This window comes from Grampus griseus, assembly GCF_964374135.1.
Source record: "Grampus griseus genome assembly, chromosome: 11".
Taxonomy (NCBI): domain Eukaryota; kingdom Metazoa; phylum Chordata; class Mammalia; order Artiodactyla; family Delphinidae; genus Grampus; species Grampus griseus.
Window position 1 is genome coordinate 76,718,288 of NC_139005.1, and position 27,711 is coordinate 76,745,998.

Here is a 27,711-nt window from a genome sequence, read left to right on the forward strand (position 1 = left end):
GAGGAAAACAAATACAGTATGCTAACGCATATATATGCAATCTAAAAAAAAAAAAAGGTACTGATGAACTTAGTTGCAGGGCAGGAATAAAGAGGTAGACATAGAGAACAGACTTGATGACATGGGGTGGGAGGGTGAAGCTGGGGCGAAGTGAGAGTAACATCGACATATATACACTACCAAATGCAAAATAGTTGGCTGGTGGGAAACAGCAGCATAGCACAGGGAGGTCGGCTCGGTGCTTTGCGATGACCTAGAGGGGTGGGATAGACACGGTGGGAGGGAGGCTCAAGAGGGAGGGGATATGGGGACATGTGTATGCATATGGCTGATTGGCTTTGTTGTGCTACAGAAACTAACACGGTATTGTGAAGCAATTATACTCCAATAAAGATCTATTAAAAAAAAAATTCAGTAAGTATCTGTTGTTGGACTGAATGAACCAACCCAAATCCTGGATTACACATTTAAATGCACAAGGTGGTTGGACAATATGATATGGAAGAAACAATAAAATACACTGCTCCTGAGATATTTACATACAAACACCAGAAACAATGGACCTAAAGGAAGAGGACCAGTCTTGCTCTTCCTGTGCTCCTTTGACAGTACCAATCATACTCTTATTCTGTAATTCTAGCTATACTATTACTCCCTCAAACTTTCTGGGCATTTCTCCCTTAAATGTTTAAGGTTGTTATTAACTTGGAGCTTTTAGGTTACCGAGTTAGTAAAGGTTTCTTTCTACAAAACCATGGAGATGAAAATAGGGGAGAAAACACCATGGGTCCTAGCTCCAGTCCAGAGTTAGAAAACTTAGGCCCCAAGTATATCTTAGCTCTGGTTGAGATTTTGGATACACATGATAAATGAACAAGAAACAAGACTGAGTTATGAAAGCATTAGTGGCCTGAATACTTTCTAAATAATTATGTAGATATGAAGAGAAACAAACATGCCCTACCTATAAAAACTGAAGCCAAAGAAACCATTGGTGAAGAGTATCTGACTATCATTAAACATGAAAGGAGTAAGAACACCATTTTGGTAGACTATAAGAGATGATCTACAAAATTTTCTTCAGTTCACTTTGCTGAAGCAGTGCTGGGTTAGAATTCATAACTGATAGGAGATTTTTGATTTTTTTTAAGAAGAAAATTAGTCCATGATTTAAGATCATTACATTTAGGATTCTAAGGGATAATTACATTTTACAAATAAAAAGTAACCTTAGGGGCTTCTCTGGTGGCGCAGTGGTTGAGAGTCCGCCTGCCAATGCAGGGGACACGGGTTCATGCCCCGGTCCGGGAATATCCCACATGCCGCGGAGCGGCTGGGCCTGTGAGCCATGGCCGCTGAGCCTGTGCGTCCAGAGCCTGTGCTCCGCAATGAGTTAACATACTGCTCAAGAAACTATCATTCAAATCTTTTTTTTGTGTGTGATACGCAGGCCTCTCACTGTTGTGGCCTCTCCCGTTGTGGGAGAGGTATTGTAATTACCTGTATTACCTGTAATTACCTGTATTAAAAGGTATTGTAATATTTTTGTCCATAAGGGACACATTTAAAATAAAACAATAAATAAAGCTGAAAATAAAGTGAAAAGATGTACCACAAATATGAACAAAAGGAAAGAAACAGTAGAAATGTTAATATTAAACTATATAAAATTCAAGATAAAACATTAAAGGAAAAATAACAAGTAACCATGAATATATATGCACCTAAAAAAATCTACAGCAACAGCTGTCAGAAATCTATGAAAAAACAGATCAACAATTGTAAAATAAAACAGGAGTAATAACAATATCAAACAAGGTGGAATTCAAGCAAAAAAAATTAAATGACAAAAAGAAAAGTGCTTTTAAATGCTAAAAGCCACAATTCATAATTAAAGTATAACTGTTATGATTATCTATATACCAAATAATATATCAATCACCTATGAAGCAAAAAAATTACAAGAAATTTAAGGAGTCATAGATAGAAACACACTAACACAATAATAGGAGACTAATATATCACTCTTTGTACAAGACAAATGAAGTGGACAAAAAAAAGTATACAGAAGACCTGAACATCATAGTTAGTAAGGTAGATCTTATGGATGTATATTTCAAACTTTATACTCATAATTGAGTACTTTCTTTACTAGTCCTTATGTAACACTCATAAAAATCAATCATGTATTACAGGTCTGAGACTGAGATAAGGCAAGTGAGGTGCCCAGAGTGAAAAATTTAAGGAGACTCACCCCAGGTTTCCTGCAAGTCCAATGTCAACACATAAGAGTGAGTACCTCTTTAAATTTTGCACCCTGGGTGCCTCACTGGCTTTACCGTAGTCCTGGCCTTGATATATTAGGTCACAAGGAAAACATTAGAGTGTTCCATAAAGCAGAAATAACAGAATCAATACTCTGATCACAATGAAATAAAACTAAAATTTAACAACAAAATAAACAAGAAAGCCCTATCACCTGAAAATTCAAAATCCTTCAATCACTTACCCGTGATTGTATTTGGAGACAAGGCCTTTAAAGAGGTAACGAAGGTTAAATGAGGTTATATGGGTGGGTCCTAATCCTATGACTGGTGTCCTTATAAGAGGGAGAGGTACCAGGGATACATGCACACAGAGGAAAGCCCCTGTGAGGACACAGTAAGAAGGCAACCAATCTGCAAGCCAAGGAGACAGGCTTTAGGAGAAACTAAATCTGCTAACACATTGAGCTCTGAGGCTTCTAGCCTCCAGAACTGTAAGAAAATTAATTTCTGTTGTTTAAACTACCCTGTCTATGGTATTTTGTTGTGGCAGCCCTAGAAAACTATTAGTTTCACCTTCTATTAAACAACTATACCTTCTATTGCTTCTTGGGTGAAAAGGAAGATGCAAATTGAAATTAGGGAATTTCTAAAAAATAATGATAATTAAAACACTGCATATCAAAATCTATATGATACATTTAAAAAGCAGTGATAAGAAAATTCTCAGCATGATATTTTTACCAATAAAGATGAAAGAATGAACATTAGTTGAATTAAATTCCCAACTCAAAAAATTTTACTCCAATAAAGATCTATTGAAAAAAATACTATCAAAAAAATAAAACCTACTTAAATTCTCAAAAAAACACACCAAAACCAAAAAATGAACAAGTAAACTAAAAGGAAATACAACATATACAACATGACGTTAGAAAACTAAGAACCCACAAAGCAGCTAGTAGAAAATACGTGACTTCTGTAAGGTCATAGGATACAAGGTCAATACATAAAAATCAACTATATTTCTTAAACATTTTTTATTTCTTTAATGTTGTATCTATTTTATTTATTTTATTTTTGGCTGCACTGGGTCTTTGTTGCTGTGCGCGGGCTTTCTCTAGTTGCAGCGAGCGGGGGCCACTCCTCGTTGCAGTGTATGGGCTTCTCATTGCAGTGGCCTCTCCCGTTGCGGAGCACGGGCTCTAGGAGTGCAGGCTTCAGTAGTTGTGGCACACAGGCTCAGCAGTCGTGGCTCACGGGCTCTAGAGTGCAGGCTCAGTAGTTGCGGCACACAGGCTTAGTTGCTCTGTGGCATGTGGGATCTTCCCAGACCAGGGCTCGAACCGGTGTCCCCTGAGTTGGCAGGCGGATTCTTAACCATTGTGCCACCAGGGAAGCCCCTCAACTATATTTCTATATGTCAGCAATAAACAATTAGAAAGTAAAATTTTAAAACATAACTCCACTTATAATCACATAAAAATGCTTAGAATTATAATGTAATACAATATGAGCATGATATATACAATGAACACTACAAAACTCTGATGACAGAAATTAAAGATGATCTGAATACATGGAGAGATAAGCCATATTCATGGATTGGACAGACTCAATACTGTTGAGATGACAACTCTTCTCAAACTGAGCTACAAATTCAGTGCAATCCCAATCAAAATCTTAAGCCTTTTTGAAAATGGTTATAAGCTGATTATTTACAAGGAAAGGCAAAGGACCTAGAAGAGCCAAAACAATCTTGCCAAAAAAGAACAAGGTAGAAGACTTGCACTACCTGAATCAAACTTACTATGAAGCTACAGTAGTCAAGAGAGTGTGATATTGCTGTCAAGACAGACATACAGATAAATGGAATAGAACAGAGTCCAGAAACAGACACACTCACATATGGCCAACTGAAACCAACAAAGGTATCAAAATAATTCAGATATGGAGATCTGGGTGAAAATTATATGCGAATACTCTGTACTAGTTTTACAATGTTTTGTTGGCTATGAGATTATTTCAAAATGAAGTTTAAAAAAATATGCATATATAACCTAATACTCTGAAGTTCCCTCCTGGCCGACTCTTCTGCCATCTGTGAAGCTCGCAATCTCTCTTCACACTGATCCTTTTCAGATTGCCTCCTGACATCATGTTCCACTTTCATTTTCTCTAAATCCGCTAATCTGCTCTCAAGTTCTAGCCTAAAACAACAGATGATAATTATATTACAAGAACTACAATAAGGATGATATGACAGCAAAATGTTTTCATTTGCAAGGAGATTTAACACAAAATAAGGTAATTAGGTACTTACTTTTCATCTTGTAATACCACAAGTTTTTGGTAACCTTCTTCTTTGGCAGCTTGTACTTTACGTATTAATTCACGGTCCTTTTCTACTAAAAGCACTTTGTGGTGTTCAACAGCTGATGTGAGAATTTCATTGTCTGACTGTAATCCTAGTATTTTTTTTAAAGGAGAAAACTGTACTGTATTCAATGTTATTAAGAAGAAAAATTGCAATTAACAGCAAATATTCGTAAGCTGGTAAGACGAAAGAATATAGAAAGTAAGTCTCTCCAGATACACATCTCAAAGATCTTTACTTTGTTGGTAAACTTTTCTTAACGAAAAAGACTACTACTCAGACTTAATTTGTCATTTTATTAAGCACTCACACAGAAACACTTTAACAAAAGGTTATATACATTTACTCATTTGGATCGTGAGAGCTGGGGACATCAACCTGGGTAATATTGAAAAGAGGTTTAAATACTTAACTTCTAAAAGGGTTCTGTAACCTAAATCCCACAGACAGCATCATCATAAAGCTAGCTGGAAAGCAGAGTGAATAAAATCACAGAAGCTTTTGAAACTTATCAGAACTGTTAGATATCTAATACAAATTGGACACTTTCAAGTTTGTCCAGTGAATTCACAAATTTTCCTCGTAATGAAATGACAAGTATTTTGCATATGGAATAACTAAAACAAATTCATATCTAACTCAAAGTTTAAAAAGAATGCAAAACTGGATCTCAAACTCTTTAAGTTCCAAAGAAAATATGCTCCCTAACTCTATGAAAATCCGTGAGTCAACATCAAGTAGAAATTAATAATGAAAATAGTCATTCATCATAAGCTCTGTCTGAAACTGTAACTGGAGGCCAGTTCAACTAGAGACCAACTTCATGACAGCTGCAGGTCCAGGCAGCTTATTTAAGTACTTAATAAAAGTCAGAAATAATATAATTTCTGAGAAATCTTGATGAGAAGGACATTCTAAGACTAAATTGGAGTTTAAAAATAAGCTTAGGCTGAACTAGGCCCAACAACTGGCCTAGGGTCTACATAAAAAAAATTTTAAACTTAAAAATTGGACCTGGAACCCACTTATATATTCTTTAGATTTTAAATGGTCTGATATTAATAATCACATGATCTAAACAGATTTTAAGTTATATACCCAGGAAGTATGGAATCCGATCTATAAAGTTTCACTTAATTTATGTATTAATCAAATAACAATGATATAACCATAAGATTGTTTTTTTAAAAGTTACATCACAGAATGAACATTTAACATACAAATAAAAACAATACATATGTGTGCTCTAAAATTAAAATTCAATTAAGCTTAAAATTGGAAATAAACTTCAGTTTGATCTATTTTAGTAATTTGAGTTTATATGTGAAAGTAACAGTAAAAAGCATGGGAAATCATATATTACCATCCAGTTCACTTTGAATTTTATTCCTTTCTCTTTCTAGCTCACTCTTAGCTCTTGCTGCCTCCAGTTTGATGTCTGTTATTTCTAGTTTGTTTGAATGTTTAAGTTCTTTTACCTGTTGATAATTAGAAATTGAAATTACTATTGGTCATTTTCTTGCCACTAAATGCTAACCCAAAAACATTAGTAGAAATGAGAAAACACTTTGGTAGCAGAGTATAGAGTATAAGCACCTTCCAGCAGGGAAGATGCTTCAGTTCCTGGAACAGTACTCAGCACCAAGAAAACAGTCTGTTCCTAACAGAATTGAGTCATTTCTTTCAATAGCAGGGTGGGGTCATCGGGCTTAATCTTGCCTTTAAAGGCTTAACTGCAAGTACCTAAAATCCAATAGTCAATGACTGAAACATCCTCAGGGAAAAAAAAATTGAAACCTTCCTCTAAAAAAAACTGCTGGTGACAAAATGGCATTTTAGGTATAAGGAACAGCATATAAAATGTTATAAAGGTAGAACGCCACCTGGTTTGCTTGGAAAACAATGAACAATGTGTCATAGATAGAGCAGAGGAAGATGTGAAAACTGTGGAGTGGCAGGGAATAAACTTTATATGCCATACAAAAGGGTTGTATATCCTCTTAGCTGCTGAAGGTGGCACAATCAACTTTGTTTCAGAAAGTTAACTCTAATTGCAAGTGTGCTGGATTAAGAAACTGAAAGTAAAGAAACCAATTAAGAGGCAAAGGACTAACAAAGGGGACAAGAAAGAATAATCTATTGAAGTTGGTGACTAAATAGTGTGTGTGTGTGTGTATGCTGGTAGTGGGATAAACAAGTACAAAATGTATGAATCTAATTTAAACCTTTATTGCCAAAACCTGATTCTTTTAAAGCCCCAAGGTGAATGTAACTAATTGTCAATATTTTCCATATAATTAACCACATACCAATCTCAGCTTTTCCCTGAGACATTCCTTTTGAAAGCTGAATAATTATAGTTCATAAGTGGTATTCCTTAGGCTTCCCTCGTGGTGCAGTGGTTAAGAATCTGCCTGCCAATGCAGGGGACACGGGTTTGAGCCCTGGTCCGGGAAGATCCCTCATGCTGCGGAGCAACTAAGCCTGTGCGCCACAACTACTGAGCCTGCACTCTAGAGCCCGCAAGCCACAACTACTGAGCCCACGTGCCACAACTACTGAAGCCCGCGTGACCTACAGCCCATGCTCCACAACAAGAGAAGCCACTGAAATGAGAAGCCCGCACACCGCAAAGTAGAGTAGCCCCTGCTCACCGCAACTAGAGAAAGCCCGCATGCAGCAACGAAGACACAATGCAGCCAAAAATAAACAAAAAAATTTTTTAAAGTAGTATTCCTTTGTTCATTCAATAAATATTTATTGAGCACCTATTATGTGCCCTAGCACTGTCTTAGGAGCTGGGGATACAGCAGCAAACAAGAAAGCTTTGTCTCTCTAATCATCTGTACTACTCTCTTAACAGTTTCCATATCCCTGCCCTTTGGTGAGGTGCTTCTAAAATTAGGTACAGTACTATATAATGAGGATTTAACCAGTACGGATATAAAGGTTAGATAAACCTGCATTCTGACATATTATACTAATGTATAAAACCATGAAATCAGAGGAGAAAATCACAAATATATACAAGCCAAATCTGTAAAATATAAGATGGTGGTAACAAGAGGGTAAAGGATAATTTACTTGAGTGCAATAAAAGGCTATAAAAACTAGAGATGGGAGTTAGAAATAAATCAGGAAGAGGTCCTACAGCCAAAGAGGGTGAAGATGAGAAACAGAAGTGTCTTACTGGAGGAGACTCCATCTATGAAAGGTCTTGGAAACATAACAAGGTTTCCTGCAAATTCCTCACTTAAAGGAAACAAGAAAGTCAAGTACTGTGCTGCCTTTGTACTGCTAATAACCACACTACGACACAAATTAACCTGTAGATTTTCAAATGACACAACACAAAATGAATATCTTGTGCTGACATCAGATTTGCATTTTTAAATCTTTCTGAAGTTCTTTTCTATGAAAGCAAGTCTCATTGAACAATGTTTACAAAGCAGCTTTGAAATACTTTCAGAGCAGCTAAAAAATTGTATTTATTTTAAAATTTAAACTTTCTATAGATTGGGTTTTTATAATTTCATGGACAGAATTTATAAATGCTTTAAAATTTGGAAGAAATACAACTACAATGAAAATCTACTTTCTATGACAAATGTAATCATAACCTGCTATTATACACTAACTGTAGAAGGTTTGAATGACACAGCAGTTCATTAGCAAACCACATTGTAGCTGCTTTATATATGAGGTGGAAAATCAGAGCCATCTTATTTTGTAGAATCTTTCAACGAGAAGAACTACAAAATATATAAAAAACATATTTCTTAATTCATTCACTGAGATTTACTGAAATGAGAAAACATTTTTCAATTAAACTATAATCAGTGAAACTGAAAGAACACTGATCGGAAGTCAAACGACAAGTCTATCTTCAGAACTACTTCTATTATTAAAGTAGTGGTATATGCTCAAGCAACATGCGTTCAAATTAACTTATTTATGGACCCGGATGAGTTTTTCTTTAGTGCCACATTTCTAAAATACTGAAATACTGAATGCACTCACACTAATAGTAATTAACTTCCAAAATGATATTAAAATTATTTTATTTATTAAAAATGGAAAAACGTATATGAATATTTATTAGATACGATGAATAAAAACACTTTCTATGAGTAATATGAACCAAATCCCAAATAGTTATAATAAAGTTTCTTTCTGCCTCTAGATTCCTAGTTCTTAACTTTTGTAATCAAGCATCAAAAATCCTAGGAAAACTAGGGATCTTTTCTTAAATAAAATGCACAATGTTAAAATGCTGCAAATAATTTGAAGAGATTTACAATCTTCTTAAGCTTCCGTGTGCCAAGCTACCCTGTTCTGCTTTTTATTTTTCCACAATATGTTTTCCATGTAGATTCTGGTCTTTACATTGTGAATTTGCTTTATGCTTTTGATACAACAGAAGTACTCAGAATATTAGCTAGTACTAATAAAACTTTAAGAAATGTAACGAAGCAGCAACAGTAAGCATTTTATAAGGGTTCAGGATCTGTTAATTACACACACACACACACACACACACAAAGAAAACAATATATGTAAGCCAGAAATTCAAATAAAGTTGAAAAAATGTATTGCTCAAGAAGCTCTTGATGTAAATTCCAAAGAGACAGTACTCAAACTCTGATCTTTTTCAAAGGTCTGAGATGGTATGACCTCATAAACTTAGCTAATAAGGTAATTCTGTGGGATGACTTCCTTAAAACTGTACATTTTATTGGAGTTCTAAAGCTCAAACACCTCATAACAGGAAGAATTTATCTCATTGAATATTAGATATCTTTAAGGTCATCATTTTTAGGCCATCTTTGGTAATACTTTTTAATCCAAGACACCGACAGTCACAATGACATAACTGTTCAAAAACCTAACAAACATTTACAAATTTGAATAACTTAGACAAATACACCCCAGGTGTTCCTCTGCATTGCAAACAACCATTTGTGAGAATTGCAAAATGTGGATGAAAATTTCAAGTTGCAAAGATAACTCTGACAATGTTTGAAACATTATTTTAAAATTTAACCTTCCAATGAAATCTTTTTATATGCAAGATCTCAAATGAAAACTTGGTCTGTCTGAAGTTGGTGGGTGGTTTTTAATAAACCATTTATATGCATAATAATGCAAGTATGCCTTTAAAAAGACAGGTAACTCTTAGCAATCTGTGTTAATAAACATACAATCTGGAAGTGTAAAAGAGTATGTATTTGCCATAGAAAAAACTGGGTAGACTATCTCCCAAGGGTGGCATCTAATACATCTAATATTATGGCTTTGGCTTTTCAGGCACAGAAATCAAATTTTGTCACCACACTTAAAGACCACTCTCAAGGTTGAACTCACATTACTAAAGTTTACAAAGAGTGATCTATAAAACCAGAATGTCAGTTTATTAATTGCGAGAAAAAACTATAATGGAAACTAGAATACTCTAACTCTGAAGGACCAGTGCGTTCTCTCTCCCTGTAGACAAAATTACAGAGGAAATCACATAACAGTCAGAAAGTTGCTCAGGGCTCACGCAGTCAGAACAAAAGGAATGGGATGAATCGATTATTTCATGGCCACAAACTAAAATAGATTGAGGTATTCCTTTCCACAGTAAGAATGATCTCTTCAATGGGACCAGAATACTCACACTCTGCCAACTAAAACTCTCTCTTGCCTCTGTCATAAACACTTTGACTGTGGACAAGGAATTTACGATGAATGCACTACTCCTCTAGATAAGTTCATATATTTCTACCAGGCTACAATAAATTCCCTCTGGTCTAGAAACCATTTTGTTTTTTAAGGTGATTTTACATAACTCTGCTCTGACAGAAATATAATACATGATCTCACTGATTCAGACATCAGTCTTATTTTCAAGTTCTTAGAGCTGACCCAAGTACTACTAATAATAGCTAATATTCAGGTGATTATATATAAGACCTTATGCTAAGTGCTTTATGCATAATATCTCATTTAATCTGTGCCACACTCTATAAAGTAGGTATTAGTCTGTTTTATAAAGGAAAATGCTAAAGTCTTCAGAGAGAAATTAAATTGCCCAGGTCACACAGCTAGCAAGGGGAAGAAATGGAATTTGAATATGTCTGACTCTAGAGCTGATATTCACTGCGGTATTCTATAAAATACTTTCATCATTGCTACCCTACTTCTGGTTACTGGATTCCTTATATACATTGCATTTGAGGGGGAAAAAAACCTCTAAGTTCCTGGGAAAAAGGTGTTCAAACCATTATATTCTTTTAAAAATAACAAATGCGGGCTTCCCTGGTGGCGCAGTGGTTGAGAGTCCGTCTGACGATGCAGGGGACACAGGTTCGTGCCCCGGTCTGGGAAGATCCCATGTGCCGTGGAGTGGCTGGGCCCGTGAGCCATGGCCGCTGAGCCTACGCATCCGGAGCCTGTGCTCCGCAACGGGAGAGGCCACAACAGTGAGAGGCCCGCGTACCGCAAAAAATAAATAAATAAAATAAAATAACAAATGCAGATCATGCTGCTGCTATTAATTTACTCATTTAACAAATATTTATTGTCTACTGTGTGCCAGCACTGTTCCAGGAGCCAGAGATACAACAGTAATAAAAGCAATGTCCCTGCTGTCTTGGAGCTTATATTTGAGGCAAAGGGAGTAGAAAAGACAAAAATAAACAAATATATCAGATGGTGTTAAGAGCTATGAAGAAATATAAAGCAGGTAAAAAAGATAGAGAATAAGGCAGAGGAAGATGGTATTTTACAAAGTGAAGAAAAAAAAGTCCTCTCTGATAAGGCAACATCAGAAATGGGTGAGGAGGGGCTTCCCTGGTGGTGCAGTGGTTAAGAATCCACCTTCCACTTCAACTATGAATGTTGACTACAAACCATCGTAGTATTAACAGTACCTGTGACAGATATTTTCATATCATATTACATTTTTTGTAGATATTTCAAAATATCATTAATACTTATCACTGCTTCAAAATTACAGTAATTTTTAAACTCATCATGAGATTTGGTTTTAATGCATTAATAAACATATTTCTGTATCAAAAAAACAAACAAACAAACAAAACACAGAATCCACCTGCCAATGCAGGGGTCACGGGTTCGATCCCTGGTCCGGGAAGATCCCACATGCTGTGGAGCAACTAAGCCTGTGCACCCCAACTACTGAGCCTGAGCTCTAGAGCCTGCGAGCCACAACTGCTGAGCCTATGTGCCACAACTACTGAAGCCCACATGCCTAGAGCCCATGCTCCGCAACAAGAGAAACCACCTCAATGAGAAGCCTGCGCACCACAACGAAGAGTAGCCCCCGCTCGCCACAACTAGAGAAAAGCCCGCATGCAGCAACGAAGACCCAACGTGAGCAAAAATAAATTAATTAATTAAAAAAGAAAAGAAATGGGAGAGGAAGAAAGCTATATACATATGTGAGGGAAGACCATGCAAGGCGGGCAAGTGCAAAGGCCCTGAGGTAGAAGTAAGCTTGCTCAAAGAAGAGTGAGAAGGCCTGTGAGGCTAGAGCAAAGTGAATGGGAGGGAAAATGGACTGTGACGGCTGAGCAAAGATTGCAGGGGCCAGATCACACAGAGCTCTGACAGGGTAGAGAGTAAAGAGACCAATTAGGAGGCTATTGTAAAAACTGGACTAGAGTGGTCACAATGAAAGCCGTTAAGAATTGGTCAGGGGCTTCCCTGGTGGTGCAGTGGTTAAGAATCCGCCTGCCAATGCAGGGGACACAGGTTCAAGCCCTGGTCCGGGAAGTTCCCACACGCTGCAGAGCAATGAAGCCCGTGCGCCACAACTACTAAGCCTGCACTCTAGAGCCCCAAAGCCACAACTACTGAGTCCTCGTGCCCCAACTACTGAATCCCGCACGCCTAGAGCCCGTGCTCCGCAACAAGAGAAGCCACCGCAATGAGAAGCCCACGCATCGCAACAAAGAGTAGCCCCTGCTCACCGCAAGTGGAAAAAGCACACACGCAGCAAGGAAGACCCAACACAGCCAAAAATAAATAAATAAATTAAAAAAAAAAAAGAACTGGTCAGTTTCTACATGTATTTGGAAGGTAGAATAAGATCAAAAAAGAGACTTCAATGTAGGGAACTAAGCTACTGAAACACAAAATTCCTTTGTTATTATACAGTCTCAAGCATTCTAAAGAATAAAGCAAATACTTAAGACAACTTACTTTACTGGTCAATGTATTTATTTCCCGTTCAGCTTTATGCAATTTACTAATTAAAGTAGTGTTTTGTTCATTGCTTGATTGTAGCTCTTTTTCCAAGCGTTCAGCCTGTAGTTTAGCTGACTGTTTTTCAGCCTTTTATTAAAATAAAATATTTTAAAATTTGTTGACAATTTTTCAATTATATAAAAACAAAATAAACACTATTTAAATAAATGTAATAATCATACTACCCAAAATTATTCAAAACCTCAACAATATTAACATATACCGAAGTAACAAGAGTTTTCACAAAGCAATTGGTAGAATTCATATGCAAGATATTTGCTCCAGGAAATATGCAACGAAGTTATCTGGACAAACAACTTATCAACAGCCTCCACCAAGATAAAACCCATACACTTCTCGCATGAGAGAGAGAACCTAACACACTCACTTGATACCTATTTGGTATCAAGTATACTATTGTGGACATAATTCAAACAAGCATTTTGGTGGATTTCAAGTACACAGCAGATATGAAAAAGCACATTACAAGGTAGAGGAGAGGGCTTACGTGTAGTAGTAAGAAGTGAGAACTGAAAATCTAAAATCAATGGAGATTAGAAAACAATCCCCAAGAGATTAAAAATTCAAAATCCTCAACTAATCTGGAGCTTCTGGAAGTATGGGCAAAGAACTCAATAGCTCCTGAACTCATCACATAATATTCTTAATGAAGTAAGCTGTCAAGAAAATTTCCAGTTGGTAATACTCATAGTACTCTTTAATTAGAAAGGGAAAACTAAATGCTTTTTAAAAATACTTCTATTCAAAATAGTTAAAATGAAAACATTTTGCATTTAAAGGATAAGCTTCAGTTCTGCAACAGCTCATTTCCTATATATCTTAAATATGATAAGGAGTGTATTCAACAAATAATTCAGAAAAAAAAACCCCTATTTTCCTCACATAAAAAATGATACTCTTCAGGCACAATGATAGACAAAAAAAAAAAAATCAAAGAAAGGCAGGCTACCTGTCATGTGCGTATTTTCATTTCATCTGACAAATGATAAAATGAAATACAGGCTCTTGTGAAAGAACCTCCCATCTTTTGTCATCATTCAACTGGTCCTGAAAATAATCACTCTAAAGGACCTCAATGCAAAGTTTCACACTGAGATCACATACCATACTCAATCGCAGTCATCCCACTGTCACCGTGTAAATACGTTAAGGATAGAAGGATGGCAACATAAACACTTCATTCTGAACTGCCTCACGTCTAAGGTCCAATGATACTGACAATTTCAATTCAGGAAACCACTAAATACTGCCAGATGTTTCATCCAAAAAATAAAAAGGTGACTTCTACTCTTCAAAACATATTAATGTACTTCTTGTACCAGTTTGCTGTCCAGAAAAAAATCACTACTTTGGATTTGGATATTGGACTTTAATTACAAACTAGGTGCACACTAATTTCCCTCCAGTTCAAATTACCTCACAACTATTCTGAAGAAAACAAAACATTTTGGACTGCTCAAAATAAAATTTTAAAAACTATCAAACTAGTATATTTGCTACACGTAAGACACTAAGGACTAGGAGGAATAAGCATTATCTCAATAAAACTGTAAAGGGGTCCAGCATATGCCACTGTGGAATAAGAATTATTTGGAGCTGAAGGCTTTTGAGAATCAACAGACACAGGACAAAGTTTTTTCCTGAACTCCTCTTATCTGTCTAAAAGTAGAGCCTCTAAAAAGAATTTAAGTGTTAGAAGTCCCCTCCGCAGGGATTTCATAACTAGGGAAGGCCAACTTCTATCACAGAAGACAAGAAGTCAACACCAGGATAAGAAAGCACCTACACAAACAACATCACAAAATTATCATATCTGCCATTTGTTTTCCTAAGGGCCCGTTTATCTTTCCTAAAAGTCATTTCTTTTCCTATAAGTGTCCTTTCTCCCCCTCTCTTTTCCTTATTAGAATGGTATATACGCCCCAAACTACTACTGCCTCTTTGAGTCACATTTTTCTGTGAACTCCTGTTTACGTACATGAATAAAAATCTATCTTTTCTCTTGCTAATCTGTCTGTTGTCAGTTTAATTCACAACCCTTAAACTCTGAACCTAAGAGGGTAAAAGAAAAGTTTTTCCTCTCCAACAACAGAAACAAGAACTTTCATAGGAAGATACCTCTAGGAGTACCAGCTTAGCTCTGCCAGCTCTTTTCTTTCTCTAATGAACTCAGGGAAATAATTCAGTAAAGGCTTATATGCATTAGTAGCCAAGTTCAATTTTGTAACTCCGGCAAGAAGCTGTCATAATATAAGTATGGTATTTCTGTTGAAACAGGATTTACGATTTTAAGATCTTGAATCCCAGTGTAAGGAAATAACTAGAAAGAAATTGCTCTTTCTGGTTTGAGGTGACTTTAGTCTTCAGAAACTCCATTTTTTTTTGAATTTTGCATATTCTACTCTGTGGCACTGTAAAAGTTAAATCATTTCAGATAGGCAACGTGACTCCCAAAGAATAAATAATCCCCTTGTAAATATGGTAGCATAGCTACTGCTTATGAATCAAGAGCTTTCTTCTTTACAAAAAGTATATATACTCTTGGGATTCCATAAATGCGTCAGCGTTAGATTGGTGAGCAGACATTTATGCCCTAAAAAATCAAAGGCTTGGGCTTCCCTGGTGGCGCAGTGGTTGAGAGTCCGCCTGCCGATGCAGGGGACACTGGTTCGTGCCCTGGTCCGGGAAGATCCCACATGCCGCGGAGTGGCTGGGCCCATGAGCCATGGCTGCTGAGCCTGCGCGTCTAGAGCCTGTGCTCCACAACGGGAGAGGCCACAACAGTGAGAGGCCCGCATATCGCAAAAAAAAAAAAAAAAAAAAAAAAAAAATCAAAGGCTTGTCAACTGCACTTTAAAGAAAGTACGCGATATCTACCGGGAAGCAATTAAAACCTTACCTCCAGGGATCTGACTGTAGCCTGCATCTCAGCCAACTGCCGCACCTGAATTCTCTGGACATTTTCTACCTGAGCACCAGAATTTTCTTTTTCAGCTCTCAATTCTGCTACTTCAGCCTCTAAACCTTTTAATTTCTGACACAAATGGACTTTTTCTCGAACAAGTTGCTCCACTCGTTTGCTGTCTCTTGTGGGATCAACACTAAGCAGCTGGTTATGTAGTTCTTCTTTATCTTTCTCCAGTCTTGCAATCTGATGACAATTTGAAAGAAAGCATACAACCTTAAATTATTGAATTTTCAGCCATGAACATGCTTTACAAGTCAGTAAATTAAAATTAAAAATTGTACAATATGAAAAAAAAAGCTCAGGTGGTAAAATGAAGTACAAAGGAAAAAAATCCTAAAATGTCACATTCTTCATTCTGTACTTGGCATGACTCAAATGTGAGGGCAAGGATCTTGTCCTATTTTCCCTCCATCTCCCCGTGGTGCCTAGCACAGGGCTTCATCAGTTGCTGACTAAAATTCAAAACTATAAGTAATACTATAAAATAATTAAAATATGTCAAGTATTTTTAAATTCATCAGAACATTATAGGGGTTTATGCAAGATCATATTGATCTTGCATAAACTGATTACTCCTAAGCTTTTCCTCATGTGACAGTAATTCTTGGGCTATATCTATACTAATAAAATCATCTATTCCAAGGCAACTTAATTTACAAAAAAAGCTGCTTGTCCATATAAGTAACAACAAATGTGACTGATGAGAGCTTTTAAATAATAGCTGAGAGTTTCTTAAAGCCCTAGTTGTAGTGATGGCCTAGCTCTTAATTCTCAGATCCAAGAAAGAGCTGAAAATCATTACTCCAGGGCATGTAGACAAATCACCAAGGAACTTGTTGAACAAAAATACCAGTGGTCTTCTCATTCACGCCAACCATCGCTGACAGATCTCATGTGCCCCCAAATCAGGGGATTTCAAACTGCTTCCTAACCTCTGAGGCACTTCAGAGGCCCCTCACCTCCAGGAATAAGGGTCCAAGTAATCACAGTAAAACTCATTCTTTTGGGCTTCCCTGGTGGCGCAGTGGTTGAGAGTCCGCCTGCCGATGCAGGGGACACGGGTTCATGCCCCGGTCCGGGAAGATCCCACATGCCGCGGAGCGGCTGGGCCCGGGAGCCATGGCCGCTGAGCCTGCGCGTCCGGAGCCTGTGCTCCGCAACGGGAGAGGCCACAGCAGTGAGAGGCCCGCGTACCGCAAAAAAAAAAAAAAAAAAAAAACACCTCATTCTTTCCCTCTGCTGATCTCGCCAACTCCCTATCCCCTACTATCACCACCAACAAACCTTTGTTGTTAACCACAGCAGCTCCTCTTTTTAGTCTCTTTTTATATATGGGGTTTCTTCAGATGATTTAACTTAAAGATTCAGTTGTTTAAAAAAAAGAAAAAAGAAAGTTAGAAGCGCCGGCTATAAACAGCACCAGGGGTTGTTGTAGCCAGGAGGAGCTTAGCAGGCTCACTCTAAGCCAAAGGACTTAAAGTAATGCTCTGCAGCCTGGGCAAAAATGGCCCAAGGGACAACTGGTTGCTCACTTTGCTATAAGTGAATCTAAGAAGTGTGAGACCTCCACCCCAGGGCAGAATGTTTTCCTCATCTGTAAAATGAGAGGTTAGAATGAGGCCCTCTAAGATCCTATTCAGTTCTAACATGTAGTGATTCCAGTTAGGTTTTGGACATTGAACTGAAGCTGAATTAAAGATGTCAATGGGAAATACAGGTAGAGCTATCCACAGAAGGCAAATGCCATTTCTTCCCAGAAAATAAAATTTATTATAGAAGGCAGCTGTAAAATTCAGGGTCAAGCCCTCAAACACTCAACTAATTAGTGTCTCCTATTTTTCCTCCCATCCTTTACATAAACATTACCCCCAAGGTTTGGTCCGCAACTACCTTTTTCCCTCCATCTTTCCTTCAGCCAGGTGTGTGACTTTGTGGAAGTCACTTTTTCACTTTGGCATCAGTTAAAATGAAGGGCTGGGCTGGAAGATCTTTAAGAAACCACTTAGCTTTTGCATGAGGAAATCCAAATATTGTTCCACTGTGCTATATCAGAGGTGTGGCAGCTCACTGATATGAAACTCGGGTTCAAACAATGGTGCCCTTTACTGAGTACTTAATATGGATCAAGTGCTGAGCTAAGTGTTATATATAAAATTGCATTTAGTAACAATAATTTATCCTGTAGTCTTCATTTTACATATGGGATCAGACAGCTAATATTCATGACCAGCATGTTTCCTATGTTATTGCTTCCTCCAGTAGTTTTAAAAGGCATCTATGTGATAGTTGAAGTGAGAGCTGAAGCTCTGGACTGAGCTAGCTAATACCAAATTCAGCATTAGATCTCACATTGATAACTCCTTAACAAGAGTTCTCTACCAAGTCACTCCTCCCAAAACTGGTAATCACTGCCTTCTAACTTCTCTATTCATTCGTTCATGCAACAAATATTTATTGAGTACTTACTGCATAGGCAGCACTGCTCTAGGTATTAAGGATACATTAGAGAACCTAGCAGATAAGCAGAGACAGCCAGCCGGCTCCCAGTATCTAACAGGATTGGTTCCAGGACCTGCTACAGATACCAAAAACCAAGGGCTCAAATCAGTCCTCTGTATGGGCGGGTTCTACATCTGCCGATTCGACCAGCCGTGGATTGTGTACAGTTGACCCTTGAACAACATGGGTTTGAATGGTGTGGGTCCACTTATATGCAGTATTGTACGTGTATTTATTTTTTAAAATCCAGGTATAAGTGGACCCACACCGTTCAAACCCCATGTTGTTCAAGGGTCAACTACAATCATAAAACCTCTGTTCTGGAGGAGCTCATATTCAATCACTGCTATCCATCCTCTGGGTAAAGATCTTGGACACAGCCTCCGCTCTCCCCTTTTCCTCCAATCTCAGATTCACATGTCATCTCCCTTGAAGTCCTGAATTCCCTAATGACATGATGTTCAACATCTTTTCAGATGCTAAGTTGCCATTTGTATATCTTCTTTGGTGAGATGTTTGTTAAGGTCTTTGGCCCATTTTTTAATCCAGTTGTTTGTTTTCTTATTGTTGAGTTTGAGTTCGTTGTATATTTTGGGTAACAGTCCTTTATCAGATATATCTTTTTCAAATATTTTCTCCCAGCCTATGGCTTCTCTTCTCATTCTCTAGAGTGTCTTTCAGGGCTTCCCTGGTGGCGCAGTGGTTGGGAGTCCGCCTGCTGATGCAGGGGACATGGGTTCATGCCCCGGTCCGGGAGGATCCCGCATGCCGCGGAGTGGCTGGGCCTGTGAGCCATGGCCGCTGGGCCTGCACGTCTGGAGCCTGTGCTCCGCAGCACGAGAGGCCACAGCAGTGAGAGGCCCGCGTAACGCAAAAAAAAAAAAAAAAAAAAAAAAATAGAGTGTCTTTCAGAGTGGAAAGTTTTTACTTCAATGAAGTCTAACTTATTATTTCTTTCATGTATCAAGTACCATATCTTGGTGGTGTATCTAAGTCATCACCAAACCCAAGGTCATCTAGGTTTTTCCCTACATTATCTTCCAGGAGTCTGATAATTTTAAGTTTTACATTTAGGTCTATAATCTATTTTGTGTTAATTTCTGGGAAGTTGTATGGTCTGTGTCTAGATCCACTTTTTTTTTTTTTTGCATTTGCATGTCTAGTTGTTTTAGCATCATTTGTTGAAAAGATAATTTTTCTCTACTCTGCCTTTTCTCCTCTGTCAAAGAACAGATGATGCTATTTCTACGGGTCTATTTCTCAACTCTCTGGTCTGTTCTATTAATCCGTTTGTCTGTTCTTTTGCCAACAGCACACTGTCTTGATTACCATAGCTTTATAGTCAGTTCTTCAACTTTGTTCTTCAGTATTGTGCTGGCTATTCTGGGTCTTTTGCCGCTCTCTATAAGCTTTAGAATCAGTTTGTCAATATCCACAAAACTTGCTGGGGTTTTGACTGGGATTGTACTTAATCTACAGATTAAGCTGGGAAGCACAGACATCTTGGCAACATTAAGTCTTCCTCTCCATGAAGGTGAAATACCACTCTATTCATCCTGTGATTATGTTCATCAGATCTTCATTTAGATCTTCTACATATTTTTTTAAGTATTTCATTTGGAGGGGGTGCTAATGTAAATGATGTTTTTAATTTCAGATTCCACTTGTTGATTACTGTCATATAGGAAAGTGACTGCCATTTGTATATTAACCTTGTATCCTGCAACTCCACTGTAAAAGCTGCATTAGTTCCAGGAGTTTTTTATTGATTGTTTCAGATTTTCTGCACAATCATGTATCTGTAAGCAAAGACAGCTCTATTTCTTCCTTCCAAATTTGTATGTCTTTTATTTCCTTTTCTTGTCTTATTGTATTAGCTAAGACTCCAGTACAATACTGAAAAGGAGTGGTAAGAGGGGACATCCTTGCCTTGTTCCCTGATTTTAGTGGGACAGCTTCTGGTTTCACACCACTAAGTATGACGTTAGTTGTACTTTTTTTTATAGATGTTCTTTATCAAGTTGAGGTAGCTCCCCTCTAGTCCTAGTTTGCTGACAGTTTTATCATGAATGGGTGTTGGCTTTTATCAACAACTTTTTCTGTATCTATTGATATGATGATGTGATTTTTCTTCTTTGGCCTACTGATGTGATGAATTACATTAGTTCATTTTCTAATGTTGAACCAGCTTTGAACGCCTGAAATAAATCCTACTTGTTCATGATGCATTATTATTTTTATACATTGTTGATTTCAATTTGCTAATATTTTGCTGAGGATTCTTTATTATTTTTTTAATTTATTTTATTTTACTTATTTTTGGCTGCATTGGGCCTTCGTCGCTGCACATGGGCTTGCTCTAGCTGTGGTGAGTGGGGGCTACTCTTCGCTGCGGTGTGCGGGCTTCTCATTTTGGTGGCTTCTCTTGTTACGGAGCACGGGCTCCAGTAGTTGTGGCTCCCAGGCTCTAGAGCACAGGCTCAGGAGTTGTGGCACATGGGCTTAGCTGCTCCACGGCATGTGGGATCTAACGACGTGGCATCGAGAATTCTTGCATCTTTGTTCATGGGAGAGTTTGGTCTATAGTCTTCTTGTAACGTCTTTGTTTGGATTAGGTATTAGGGTAATGCTGGCTTCATGGACTGAATTAAGAAGATTCCTTCTGATTCTATCTTTAGAAAGAAATTGTAAAGACGGGGTATAATTTCTTCCTTAAATGTTTGGTAGAATACAACTATGAACCCAGTCCTTTTATCCTGGATGTCAGACATTCTGAATTTTATTTTTATTTTATTTCATTTTAATGTTAGGTTCTTTTGTATTCCTTTAGGTACGTTTAAATCTTTGTTCTATTATTCAGTTAAGTTACTTAGGAATAGTCTGATCCTTTCAAATCTTTCTTTTACACTTGTTAGGCAGAACCAGAGTAGCCACTATTGTGGGGCTAATTTGGCCCTACTACTGAGATAAAATCCTTCTGAGTCTTCTATGCAATGCACCACGCATTAGGTGGCCTTTCCACTCTGGTGGACATAAGATGAGGCAATCTCTCAGAGCTCATTTTATTTGTTTCCTTCTTTTAGGGATCACTGCCTAGTACGTACTACCTGTTTTCTAGTGTCTGAAAACCACAGCTTCCTATATTTTGTCCCAGTTTTTAGTCAGCACCTTAAGTTAAATTCAGTCCCTAAAACTCTACGATGGCCAGAAGCAGAAACCCCCAGACTACCTAGATTTGATTCCTGGCTCTACCACCTACTAGCTGTCCAACCTTGAACCAGTCTCTCAGTGCTTCATGAGCGTTTTCTCATTTATAAAATGGGAATAATGATTATCTAATCTCTAGGGTTGCTGACAAAATTCCAAGAATTATAAAGTGCTTCTCCCAGTAAATTAAATACAAATTTGTTTTCTTTCACTTCTTCAACTTCTGTAGCTTCTCACTTACAAATATGAAATCTATTTAAAAATATCTACTATATTTATTATGAAAATTAGTACTATGATTAATGCTGTCAGGTACTAATAGTGATAATACCATTAATTTGAATGTTTACTATTTGTCAGGCATTATGGTAAACATTTGGCACATGAAATTTCAAGTTCCCTGATCTTTGTTTCTAAAGTCAAGTTAGCTTACCTTTTTATATTCCTATTATTCCAAGTTTCCCCTTTTCCCCTATATGTATTAGAATTGATTTTTCCTATATCAATGATGGAAAACAAAACCATTTTCTCATTTATTTACACTAAGAAGAAGGTAGCACTTAAATTATTTACAGATTTAAGTTCATATTTTAATCTAATTTTGGAAGATAACATCTCCTTTCCTTAAACTCCTTACTTTCTCCTAGTAAGAGAAAGACAGTACTAAGAACTTTCTCCCCATGACTATGTATTTGCCTCCAGACATAAATATGGAAAGATCAGACGATGGGATGCAAGAACTGTTGGGAAATGAGGTGATGTTCAGTGTCTTTAGAAGAATTCTACTCAAACTGAACAAGAGAATAGGGATAATAAACACATGCCTTTTTCAGGCCCCGAGAGGTCATGAGTGTAGTAAAAGATAACTAACTGTGACTGATAGGAAAAGCTAGGGCAGAGAGCACCTGAAAGCAGAGCAGTCAGAATGATGGTGAGATGAAGATGGGGGATGCAGGCACTGTAATGAGATATGTGCCCTCAAAATACTTAGAGGATCTAAGTGCAGACCTGACACTGAAAACCCTAACATGCTCAAGTAAAGGACAAGATCATATACTCAAGAAATCTGAGCACGTGGAACTTTAAATAATGATAATAGCAACTACCATTTATTGAAGGCTTACTATGTGTGGTCTAAGCACTTTACACACATTAATTTATTAAATCCTCAAAACAACTCCATGAGATAGATACTACTGACAACACCATTTTATAGATGAGGACACTGATGCACAGAGAAGTTAAGTCCGTTCCCCATGTCATGCTAAATGAACATCTGCAATGTTTAAAATTTTACAGGCAAAAAGTTAAGTTTTTGAGATATTCAAAACTGCTTTCACAGAAAAGTTTAATGAGTAAAATTTCACAAAGCCCTTCTTAAAAGTTTGCTAAAATCAATTCCAGAGAATTCCAACTGTGAAGTAATTTAATTTTAATTTGGGAGACTTTTATCTATTGTAATGTATCAATAGTTCAGAGTAATCTGAGAAGGGTGTAAGTTAGAGAACTTGGAATATTTCAGATAACGGAACCCACCGGGACCTAAAGCAGCACTCCAGATAGAACTTCAAAACCTATCAGAACAAAAAAGAAGTGTTTTGAGAGATTTCATGATGTCTACCGACATACATGTCAGGATAAGGACCCAAAGAAGGAGCGCATTATCAAGTTCTGTGCTACCAGTGCTATAATGAAAAAACAGCATGTGGTAACAGGGACCCAAAGAAGTTCTCCTTCTTTGCCATAGGAAATTTGGCTTCTCACCAGCCCCATACAAGCCAAGGTAGAGCTCAGCCAGTTTGGAAAGCATGATGGAATAATCTCGGAGACCTGTCACTATGTACTGTGTCACTGACAGGTCTTCATATGATGCAGTGCTCACTGCCCTCTCTCAAGATCTTAGTATCTCCACTGGATTACTCTTTCACTCATTCAGGCTACATTACAATCATCTGTACCTAAAACTCTTTGTACTGCTCTTCATTACTATTTGCAGAAAAATATAAAATCAGAGTCCTAATAAAATATAAACACACTAGTAGCACTTCCAAATAACAACTATATATGTAACTTCAGAATTTCATCTGTATACAGTCAAATGCACTGAGAAATCATGCCATTATCTTTTTCATAAAGATATCTTCTTTCATATACTTTTTAAACTTCAAAATATCATGAGGGACATGTGAATTCCTAGAGTGCTCCTCAGGAAAACACTGACAAAATCTTCCTCAAGTATTCCCCTATGAAACAAAACACTAAAGAATATTCAGTTATTTCTTTTATCTGTAGAAGTGAAAATGTACAGTATTGTGTGATTCCTTAATTAATGCAAGAAAATCCAATTATTTTTAATACACCAAGCTAATATATTTTATACCAATTAAAATTGTAAAGTTGATAGATGGCAAGAGTAGGCTTTACTTTGAAGTTTTACTGCTGTTTTGTGTCCACATCATCTCACTAGTTTTTACTTTAACTGTAAAGAGAAACTGGAGTGTAAAGATAAGTGATGGAATGAAAGCAGACACCCAATTATCCACTAATTAATATTACTCCTGCATAATCAACTAGGAAGTAGAAAGGAGAAAACTTCAGTCTTTTTTTTTCCCCCACAACTCACACACACACTGTATTTTATTTTTACAAGAGATAAGCTGACACCAAGCATTGTAAATGGATGACCACAACAAAAGCAACGATGATTGCAATTATCAAACATGAAACACACTCATACGAGAACTTCAGTCTTATTAGAAAGTTTTACTTTTCTAGCCTTTACTAATCATAGCTTCTTAGCTAGCCGTTTATCTCCAGATTTCTAAGAATGTCATAAGACATTCCAATTAGAAAATTATTTAAGATGCCACTGGCACCTTAAAATTTTTAATGAATATCATTTGGTCTTTCATGGGTGAAAAACAGAATAGGCATCAGGTTTCAGATGCAGGTTTCATTCTTTAAAAACACAATAAAACTAGAAACTACAGAATACAAATAATCATTACCAGATAAACATCAACATTAGACTTTAAAAGCAAAGTATAAAATAAAGCATCACTATCTTCAGCCTCAGTAGTTACTCTTCAATATACTAAACCTACATTTTAGGTTGGAAATCTTTTTATCATTCTTTTTTTTCCACAGGAAAATTTTTATATGTAGTTCCTTTAAGTCTATCATAATTACAGACTCAAAATCTTTCAAAATCTTACATAATATAAATCAATTGATCTCTCTACAATATTCCAGTGGTTAGATGGCCCCTAATTAGCATGGCAACCTCAAATCATTAATAATTTGAAACTTAAAACTCTGGGTAGGAGTTGGGGTACCTGAGCTCTACTGTTAACTTGGCTGCTGAGTTTCTGTGAGACTTTGGGCAAGTCACTTATCTCGTGCTTCAGTGTCGCCATTTAAAATGGAGAAAATAAGACGGTCCTGCTCCATATCACTGACCATAATAGACATGAGATCATATGTAAAAAAAAATAAATAATTTTTTTAATGAAAAAGACTATAATTATTTATAGTTTTTTGGTACCAAATTCTTAATGGACCCCAATGATCCAAAGCTCATTCAACTTCTTACTTTTCAAACAATCATGGAGGAATTTGCTCACTGATAAGAAGAAATCAGTCTGATCCAATTAGTAATTGGTAAAGGAAGGAGAATATATTTTAGCTCTTAATTACAAATAAAGTCAATGCAATAAATGTATTATGAAGATGTGTTTGTACATACAATGCTTCATGTAAGTACGGACAACAAGATATTTTTTAATAAATTCAACTAGCATTAGATTTCTTATTTGAATATAGCAACATAAAACTGATATTTCTCTCTTTCCATCCTGAAAAATCACCTAAAAGCAACATGAAGAATAAGAGACACAAACCTCGTTTTTGGCAAAATTAGGAGACAAACGACAAAATGAGAAGAGAGGCTGCCAAACTTAATAGAGAATAGGGGTATAGGCTATAGGCATCAGAGACAGAATGTTGCAGTTGTAGATGCCAGAAAGAACGAAGTGATGGTGATGGGCACACCCTAATGTATAAACCCCTTGTTTGTATCAGTGGAAACAAGGAGCATGGGCTGACAGCCAGAGCTCTCCTGAACACGGTTTGATTCCAATAAGTAGAGGGGGACAGTGCTAAATAAGCAATCACACAGACAAACTGTATTTGCAAAGAGAAGTCTGTCTCTGCTATCTATCTCCACTGACTGGGGCAAAATAAATTTTCTTCATCTTTTCCTCTTTTAACAGTCCAAAAAGAACATTCACCAGAAAAATGTTGCTATAGAGCAGATGAAAATCATGACAAATACTTAACCATTAATTAATAAAACAATTATGCAATCAACTTTAGGTTGAGATTCACAAAAAATATAAAATCATAAAATTTTATTGACTAGCAGGATAAAGACTAAACTAGTATAATCAGTCACTCACCTCTGATTCATATTTTATTTTTTCTTCTTCTAAAATACGTGCACATTCTTCTTTCTGGTGTTCAAATTCTGATTTGAGAAATGTATGCTCATAGCGAAGTTTATTATATTCAGCTCTATACTTTTCTACTTCCTAAATTAAAAGAAGATTGTAATTTATCACAAATTTATAAATGAAATTTGTACTCACTTCAAAAATCACCTTTTCAAAAATTTTAAATTGTTTTATACTAAGAGCCATTCTAAAAGTAAAAAATTAAGCTTAACAGAAGTATAAACAAATCTTGGAAAAGTTCTCATGACAAGAATGCTACAAACAGAACTAGCACACTCCTGAAAAGGTATCAGTAAAACAAATTACCCTTCAATTAATCTTATTTCCTCACTGATTCTAATAATAAAAATGTATTAGCATGTCAAAACTTTTGACCTCTGGGCTTAATAAAATAATATTTAAAAATGTAGCACACCTTTCAAAATAGATTTTTAAAATTCTGTAATAAAATATAAAATACCCCCTTAGAAGTCAAAAAGGATGAATTCTAAGTAGGTAAATGATTATTTGAATGTTTAGTACAGTAACTCAAGGTTCAGTCAAATATTACAATGATAGTCCAATTCAACACACTAGTCTGAAGTATATATGTAGCACCAACTCTCCTGACTAACCAAGAACACATGCAATGCCTATGCTCTAAAATTCTGCTTCCTAACACTTCAAAAGCTGCTGGCATTCTGAATCTCAATAAAAACTCAGGTAACAGAGCAGGAAGATGGAGACACTATTCCAACATACATCAGGGAATTAACAAGGAAAGCATGCCTCCTAAAATACTCAGCTCACTATATATCTTTAGTTGAAAGATTTCTAAGCCTGTTTACAAACCAAGAAAGTGGGTTTTGTGATTTTATCAGAAACATACTTTTTTTTAAAAAAAAAAAACATGCTTTTACTTAACTTGATCACCTACCTCAGATTTAAGTAATTTTTTATAATCCAAAATCAAATCTACTCCTAAACCATAATGCTCTGGTTACCCATCAGGATGATATTGAAAAGATGACTTTATCAAGCCAGAAAATCATTTATAAAAGAGGATTCCCACAACTGTTTTGTGCAATGACAGCATCACTAGTCTACAACTTTCCAAAGGGGACCATTTTGAGGGGGACAATATTCATTTGTATGTATAAGGCCCAGTATGTTTATTAAATAAGATAACGTATAAAATGTCTAGGATAGTACATAATATAGTCAATATCTGTCATCTCTTCCTGTTCCCTTTATTAAACATTCAGTCACATCATACCAACATTTCATATGAGGAGATTGATCTCAATCTGAAGAAAAACTAACAAATTTTTACTTTTCTGAGGCTGCATGAAATTCATTCTTTCATTCAGAAAACATTAATTGAGAACCTGTTGTATGCTAGGAAGTGTTTTAGGAACGTGGACTCTAACAGTGAACAAAACCAGATAAAGGTTCCTCCTTTCATACAACTTACATTCTAGCAGTTGTAAAAGGGAAAATTTTAAAAATAAGCACAATAAATATTATATAGCATATTAGAAGATTATAAATACTAGAGAAAAATAAAAAGTAGAGCAGGGTAAATGGGTATCCAAAAGTCTAAAGAGTGACAGGAAAGGCAAGTTGCAATAT

General features: G+C 36.6%; 1 protein-coding gene across 1 annotated transcript in view; it reads right to left on the reverse strand.

The window, feature by feature from the left end:
- Nucleotides 1-27,711, reverse strand: part of CEP83 (centrosomal protein 83) — a 68,924-nt gene that overhangs the window by 23,980 nt on the left and 17,233 nt on the right. Inside the window, exons 5-10 of the mRNA XM_082666672.1 lie at nt 26,047-26,178; nt 15,815-16,066; nt 12,850-12,981; nt 6,005-6,119; nt 4,588-4,732; nt 4,325-4,474 (exon numbers count right to left, since the gene is read on the reverse strand). Coding sequence (XP_082522798.1) covers nt 4,325-4,474; nt 4,588-4,732; nt 6,005-6,119; nt 12,850-12,981; nt 15,815-16,066; nt 26,047-26,178 — 926 coding nt within the window. The remainder of the gene's footprint in view (nt 1-4,324; nt 4,475-4,587; nt 4,733-6,004; nt 6,120-12,849; nt 12,982-15,814; nt 16,067-26,046; nt 26,179-27,711) is intronic.